We start from the raw sequence: 8007 nt of genomic DNA, 5'->3' as shown, positions 1-8007 counted from the left end.
TTTTTGAATATGACGAACGGTCAAACATGTTTAAAAAAGACAACGGCGTCAAATATTTAGAGACGGAGGGAGTATTAAATTAATCTAGATGCTTTTTCTTCATTTTTTATTATTCAAACTTAACTTTTAAACTGATGCAAATAAAAATATAAATTGTACTCTACAATAATTTTTGGCTCCTTCCTACTGCATATGTCCTAAACTATACCAAATTCTAACTTTTAAAATTTATCTCAGGATATAACAATTTCGACAACCACTATTTTATCTCACCAATCAATTTAATTTCTTTATTTATTTTCTCATCTTAAAAGCAACACAATAATCCCACATTCAATTTCACTCTTTTTTAAATTTCCGTAGAAAACTATAGAGTGAGTACATTGTATTGTGTGGTATCACGTAAAGATATCTAAATTCGGAGTTTTCGGAGGGGAAGCCTGTAAAAATGAAATTGACCACCTATTCATACTTAATACAATCACATCTTTACAGAAACTTTATTTTTTTTTCAAAAAAAAGGCGGATAATTAAGACAAGCAGACATGGTCACAAGAAGAAGCCATACTCCATAAAAGCCAAATCCCAAGCTCCCTCTTCTCGAAAGCCGTAGGAGAAGCTGCCATTGGCAAGAAGCTCATCAAGAAGAGAGCTAATCCCGAAAAAAAATCTGAGAGAGAGGCACAGGCGCTGAGCATTTCATCATCTTGGTGATAGGAACGGAAGAGCTGCTCCCAATCTTGGTTTGATTCGATCAGAGCCATTGGACCTCCCAAAATAGGGTCAAAAGAGGAGAGGAGAGAGGAGCAGAAGACGTGCAGGGCCTGCCATTTTTAGCCGCTGCTCGTGCTCCCAATCTGAGGCTGCCGGTGCTTGCTTTGCTTCCGCCTCCTCCTCGGGTTCTTGCAGCTTCCGGGATCAATCTTCCCACAGAGGCGGCAGCACCGGCCAAATACGGTCGTCTTCTTGATTCTTGGTGCAACGAATCAGCTCACCCGAGGAAAGATCCGTGCGGGTTCTTGCAATCCAAGGTGAGTTGGTGTTTTTCCCTCTCCAATCCAATGAGTTCTTGCACCTAATTTGTTCCTTGTTTGATGCCAAGTGCAATAAATTTCTTCTTCTTGAAATGGTCCCAGGGGTCAAGGATTAGAGAGTAATAAATCAGTGGTTACAATATCCTTGGAGGAGTAATCCATCATAAGCTCTTTTTTTTTTCCAAGAAAGGTTAGGAAGATAGAAGGAAGAAAACCTTCGAAGCAGCAGAGATTTGGGGATTTTTAGATCGATTTTTGTGAATATTATTTGTTGGCAAGTAGATTTGTGGATAAGAACATGTTTGGTACCCAAGTGAGGGGTGTGGTGGAAGATGATTTCAACCCTAGGAGGAGGAGGACATTGTGGAACACGCCAGCTGCATCCATGCCCACTACCACCCACACCATCAGGTACAGCACACCCAGGAAGGGCCATGCCAATGCTCACCAGCTGTTGGCCAAATTCGAGGACCTCTACGGATTCATGGTGGAGGGCAATGTCGACGACGTCAATGTGCTGAACGATGTGAGGGAGAGGATGAGGGAGCAAGGGAGGGTGTGGTGGGCGCTCGAGGCCAGCAAGGGCGCAAACTGGTATCTCCAACCAAGGATCTCCTCCAATGGTGGCAGTGAGGGGGTAATCAGCGTCACGTCGCTCAAGCTGTCGGTGCTCACCAACACGATTACACTAAGGAGGCTGATCAGGAAGGGTGTGCCACCAGTGCTGAGGCCGAAGGTGTGGCTGTCAGTGTCGGGGGCTGCCAAGAAGCGGTCAACGGTGCCTGAGACGTACTATGATGAGTTGATCCGGGCTACTGAGGGGAAGACCACGCCAGCCACGCTACAAATCGACCATGTGAGTACTGTGAAGCTATTACGGATTTATCCTGTACAAGTCAGTATATTATCTATATTTATCTAAAGTGAAAGATTATATGGTCATCTCAGAATTTCAAGTTTAATTTAATGAATAAGCCTGTTAAATTTTTTTTATTTATAGTTGTTAAAAAAACTGTATGACATAGGCAACAAATAGAGTGTATAGTTGTCGCATTCTAGCTAAGTGTATAATTAGTAATGAGCATCATTTTACATTCTTCAGTTAACTTCATCAGTATAATTTTTATTTTAGTGAAAACAAATGTGTGATTCTACTATAATTATCATTTTACTAGGACTATGGAATTTAGAGAATAATATTAGTTATGGGAATTTTACAGGATCTCCCTCGCACATTTCCATGTCATTCTTGGCTGAACAGTGAGGAAGGTCAGGCATCTCTTCGGCGTGTGCTTGTTGGTTACTCATTTCGTGACTCAGAAGTTGGATATTGCCAGGTAGGCATAAAGCAATGCTTTTCAAATGTAACTGTTTTATAGAGAAGCTCCATTACTAACACCATGCAATGCAGGGTTTAAATTATGTAGCTGCATTGTTGTTGCTTGTTATGAAGACAGAGGAAGATGCATTCTGGATGCTTGCTGTACTACTGGAAAATGTACTTGTCAATGATTGCTATACTGATAATCTTTCTGGATGCCATGTCGAGCAGAGAGTTTTCAAAGACCTCCTAGCTAAAAAGTGCCCCAGGTATTTCCCCCCTGTTATGTTTATGGCTTTTATGCTATGATTTTTCATCAGTCGCTGGCAATAACAAGCATTACCATTATAAGATGATTGTGAATCATTGGATTACCCAAATGATGCAGGATTGCTGCTCATCTTGAAGCAATGGGGTTTGATGTTTCTCTTGTTGCCACAGAATGGTTCTTGTGCCTCTTCTCCAAGACCTTGCCTTCAGAGGTTAGAAGAAATACCAGATAGCATAAATATTTAAGAGGTCAATGTATGGTTTACTCAAACTTATCTTAAATAATTTTCATTATTATTATCACTGTTGTGGCAGACAACCCTCCGGGTATGGGATGTTCTATTCAATGAAGGAGCAAAAGTATTGTTCCATGTTGCTCTGGCAATTTTCAAGGTGTGTATCATGAAATTTATCGATGCATGCATTCTGAGAGTTGCCTCTATGAGCAAGAGGGTGCCTGCTGTTTCTTTCGCTTACTCTGTTTTTGGTATATTTGCAGATGAGAGAAGATGATCTACTACGTATTCAACATATTGGTGATGTAATTGATATTTTGCAGACAACTGCTCATCATCTATACGACCCTGATGAACTCCTCACGGTAAATCTTCTTCCTAGTTTTGGGTCCATCATATCGTATATTATTTTTGTTCATGTACTGGTAACTCAGTGAGGTAGTCAGTGGCTTTATATTACGTAGTCGCAATAGTTTTACAGATGAAAATTTGGGTCAATGGGATATTTCAGTACAATGAGAATAAAAACCGTAAAAGATGTCTGTATGGTTTACCCAGATGTGTTGATGTTTTGAAGCACTCTACCAAACATTGGTTGCTGATGGATCTTTTTTATCCTTGTTTTTCTAGTTCGCTTTTGATAAGATTGGTTCGATGACAACAAACACAATCACAAAGGAAAGGAAAAAGCAAGAGACGGTTGTAATGGCTGAGCTTGACCAAAGAATCAGACGGTTAAGTTCACTCAAGATGGATGGATAATGTATAAGAAAGGGAAAAATGCTCTGCAGTGTTGTAGCCTTTGTAGGTTTGGAAACAGTGAAATGGGTAGTCATTTGGTACTTGGCACCAGTTCAGACTGCGGTTCGATGAGTGAAATCGTGGAAGAACCAAGAATATGGGGGAGTTGCGAAAACTGCAATGTGGGTTTCTCATGAACAAGTCATATTGTGTGTTTTTGTGTGTGCATCACATCTTCATATTTGAAAGAGAATTCCATGATGCCATATGAGCAGATTGTGCTAATGGTGGAAACTTGTACAGGTTTGGTGTTTGTTGAAATTCATTTGGCAACCCAGCAAGGATATATTTTTGGAGAGCGCTTTTGGCAGTTTTGCTTTACTTTTTTTAAGATAATGAAAATGTATTACATCGCCGCCAGCCTCAGCCATAAAAGGACACATAGCCAACAAGTTGTTTAACTACTCCATCCGTCTCAGAATATAAGAAGTTTTAAAGTTGGACACGGTTATTAAAAAAATTGGTAGAAGTAAATGGTAGAGGGTTGTGATTGGATGAGTAGTGGAGGTAAGTAGAAAAAGTGAATGGTGGAGAGTTGTGATTGGTTGGGAAGAAAATGTTAATGGAGAAGTTGTTATATTTTGGGACAAATCTTTCAGGCTAATAATTGTTATATTTTGGGACGGAGGGAGTAAATAATAGCCAACGGTACTCTCTCTAAGAAAAGAATAGTGTTTGGACATGTCTGATGGAGAGCTACGTATAACAAACCAGTACTTTGACTCCGAATTGTTTTTGAACTGCTACAGCAGAAGTATCAAACCAATATTTTGTCGAATTGTTTAAATTGCTGTAGCAGAATAGACTCCGGCATCGCGAATCTGGCAATAGTTTTGTCGAAACTAGATTTCGGCAATAATAAAAGGGGGTGGAAACCAGCTGCATGAGGCCAAGGAGTGCGCCAAAAAGACAGAAAGAGTTAAGGGACCGAATCGCCCAGCTCCAGGATTCAAACTTTGAGCTGAGTGGTTCATCAAAAGGTAATCATTCAGATCTGTTCCATTGATTTATACTGTCATAATTGCATCCTCAAATATTTGGATTTCAAACAGCGCAAGCCACCAGAATGGCTCAGATGGAAAAACAGATTGAAGCCTTGAAAAAAGACAAAGCAGAACTGGCTGCAAAAAGGGACTCAGCCTTGAAAGAAGTTGAAGGTACTGCCGGCTGATGATCTGAACTTTCCTCTTTTTAATGCAGTAGAGTCTGATTATTATAAATGTGTTCTGTAGACCGTAAAATCAAGTCTCAAGCTCAGTTTGACGTCCTGGTTGGTAAGATCAAGAGGCTTGAAGGAGCAAGAGATGAAGTCGCCAATGTCGCTACACCACTCATCCAAGCCATGTTCCTCAATAACAGTGGTCCGAGTGCACTCGACGCAACCGAAATATTCGACAAGCTGAGTGTTGCTCCGGATGTATATTTCAAGAATATCAAGAAAGCTGGAAGTATGGGAGCTGGCATGGCCTTGGCGATGACAAAATCCTTGTACCCGAGAATTGAAGTCGACACCATTGATGGATTTGCAGACGGGACAAGTGAAGAAGCTGCTCTTGATCTTATCAGCAGTGCGCAAAATGCAGCTGACAAAATTGCGAGTGATGTTGTAGAACAATTTCGCAACAACGACCTCCAGCCGAGTAATGAAGACTCTGATGATGAAAGGACTGATTCTGACTTAGTTTGAATGTAATACATGGAGGCTCAATTTGTACAATACTGGTGTATTTATGCTGTGCTTGATGATTCTTGCGAAGTTTTTGATTTCTTAAAAGTTTTTGCTAAGCTTTGTTGAGTCTAAAACCCAAAGAAGCTATTAAAAACTTTCAGTCCTCGCAAACTAAGTAGAAAAACCAAACAAGGCAATGATAAACCAAGTAAGCAAACTGAATTGATAAAAAATCACACTCCATTATTATGATGATAGCCCCCGACTGACAACTTCAAGGAGAAAACTTGATGTTTGACAGTCAAAATAGGGGAATACAATGATACAGTTAAGCGTAGAAACGACGAAGATGTTCAATGTTCCAAGAGTTGTCGACGAGAGTGCCGTCTTCGCGCTTGAGTCGATATGAACCTGGCCGGGTAACTTCAGAGATAATAAATGGCCCTTCCCATAGAGGAGATAACTTGTGCCGATCTCGTGTGGTTTGAATTTTCCGTAAAACCAGGTCGCCGACTAGAAAGGCACGAGATCGAACATTGCGATTATGATAACGTCGCAACCCTTGTAAATACCGAGCTGACTGAATCAAAGCTGCTTTGCGGATCTCTTCCAGTCGGTGCAAGTCGTCCACGCGGTCTTCTTCATAGCGTTCTTCACGGAAATTACGGAAGCGCAAAGATTCGAACTCGACTTCACTCGGCAACATTGCTTCTGCCCCGTAGACAAGGAAAAAAGGTGACTGGCCTGTGGCCCGACTGGGCGTAGTACGCAAAGACCAAAGTACTGATGGTAACTGTGACACCCATTTGCCGGCGTAGGGTTTAAGCCGGTCAAAAACTCGAGCTTTAATCCCTTGAAGTATCATGCCGTTGGCCCTCTCCACCTGTCCATTGCTCATTGGGTGTGCTACTGAGGCATAGCAAATCTTGATCCCAAAGTCTTCACAAAAGTCTTTGAAAACTCCGCCGGTGAATTGTGTGCCATTATCGGTGATGATCCGATTGGGTACTCCGAATCTGTGCACAATGTTGATGAAGAAATCGCGAGCATTATCTGCTGTAATCGTGACAACAGGCTTAGCTTCGATCCACTTGGAAAATTTGTCAATGGCCACGAAGAGGTGCGTGTAACCGCCGACTGCCTTTTTAAATGGGCCAACCATGTCGAGCCCCCAAACCGCAAACGGCCAAGACAGCGGGATAGTCTGCAACTCTTGAGCTGGTAGATGAATTTGTCTGGCAAAAAATTGGCAACCTTCACATGTGCGCACAATTTTGTCGGCGTCGGACACTGCAGTAGGCCAGAAAAAACCCTGCCGGTAAGCTTTGCCAACAATGGTGCGCGCTGCAGCATGGTTTCCGCATATCCCAGAATGTATGTCCTTCAGCAATTGTCTCCCTTCCTCTAAAGATACGCAGCGTTGCAGAATTCCTGAAGGGCTTTTCTTGTATAACTCAGATTCGTGCATAACATAAAGTTTGCTCCGCCTTGAAATCCGCTCGGCTTCATCTTTATCTTGAGGGAGCTCGTGAGAAGTTAAAAATCGTATGAAGGGCTCTCGCCAGTCGGCTTCAACCATAGCGACATCATGGGTGCCCGCAACTTGAGTGGCATCTTTGTGAGGTACCGTCGGCGTATAAAGGTGTTCGACAAAAACATCAGAGGGCGCTGCCTCGCGCTTGGATCCAAAGTTCGCAAGTCTATCGGCAGCTTCATTGTTGTGTCGAAGAACATGGCTGAGCTCAAGTCCATCGAACTTATCCTCCAGTTTGCGTACCTCTTGTCGATATGCCATCATGTTGTCGTCAATGCAGGACCACTCTTTCATAACTTGGTTGACAACCAGCTGTGAATCACCTCGAACAATTAGACGCTTTATCCCTAGGGAAATTGCAATCCGTAGCCCATGAAGGAGCGCCTCATACTCGGCGACGTTGTGAGACGCCGAAAAATGTATCCAAAGCACATAACTTAGTCTTTCTCCAGTCGGGGAAATTAAAACCACTCCAGCTCCAGTGCCCGAAAGTCTTTTTGACCCGTCAAAATGCATGGTCCAGTGCTCTATTTTCTCCACGGGGGTATCCTCTTGGCACTCGGTCCACTCGGCGACAAAATCAGCCAACGCTTGAGACTTGATTGAAGTGCGGGGCTTGAATGATATGTCCAAAGACATCAACTCCAAAGCCCACTTAGCAATCCGCCCATTTGCTTCGCGGTTGTGCAGTACATCGCCGAGTGGGAATGATGTGACCACCGTTACCGAGTGACCTTGAAAGTAATGAGACAGCTTCCTGGTAGTAATTAAAATACCATATAACAGCTTCTGAACCTGAGGGTACCTCGTTTTGGAGTCGGCCAGGACCTCGCTGACGAAGTAGATTGGTCGCTGAACTTTCTGGACATGGCCTTCTTCCTCACGCTCGACAACCAAGACTGTGCTCACGACCTGGGAGGTGGCTGATACATACAGCAACAACGGCTCCTGCGGATGTGGTGAAGCTAAGACCGGTGGCTTGGTGAGGAGTTGTTTGAAATCTTCGAAGGCCTTCTGTGCTTCGGGTCCCCATTGGAAATTATTTGTTTTCTTCAGTAGCTTGAAGAAGGGCATCCCCCGCTCGCCAAGTCTTGAAACGAATCGGCTGAGCGCCGCCATGCATCCAGTCAGCTTCTGAACAT

General features: G+C 42.9%; 2 protein-coding genes across 2 annotated transcripts; both read left to right on the top strand.

Moving 5' to 3' along the window:
* The first annotated feature begins 602 nt into the window (after window positions 1-602).
* LOC4345310 (uncharacterized) lies at window positions 603-3960 on the top strand. Its single transcript, XM_015792598.3, has 8 exons — window positions 603-1031; window positions 1137-1890; window positions 2255-2371; window positions 2446-2624; window positions 2744-2837; window positions 2941-3018; window positions 3125-3226; window positions 3492-3960. The coding sequence occupies exons 2-8, from the start codon at window positions 1333-1335 to the stop codon at window positions 3621-3623; spliced, it is 1260 nt and encodes a 419-aa protein (XP_015648084.1). The 5' UTR covers window positions 603-1031; window positions 1137-1332; the 3' UTR covers window positions 3624-3960.
* Window positions 3961-4327: 367 nt separating this feature from the next.
* LOC112936160 (uncharacterized) lies at window positions 4328-5349 on the top strand. The gene is made up of 3 exons (XM_026019884.2): window positions 4328-4642; window positions 4715-4819; window positions 4895-5349. The coding sequence occupies exons 1-3, from the start codon at window positions 4546-4548 to the stop codon at window positions 5347-5349; spliced, it is 657 nt and encodes a 218-aa protein (XP_025875669.1). The 5' UTR covers window positions 4328-4545.
* Window positions 5350-8007: the final 2658 nt, after the last annotated feature.

Source organism: Oryza sativa, chromosome 8, assembly GCF_034140825.1.
Source record: "Oryza sativa Japonica Group chromosome 8, ASM3414082v1".
Classification (NCBI taxonomy): Eukaryota; Viridiplantae; Streptophyta; class Magnoliopsida; order Poales; family Poaceae; genus Oryza; species Oryza sativa.
The sequence above is the reverse complement of the archived record's forward strand: the minus strand, read 5'-3'. Positions and strand labels throughout refer to the sequence as shown.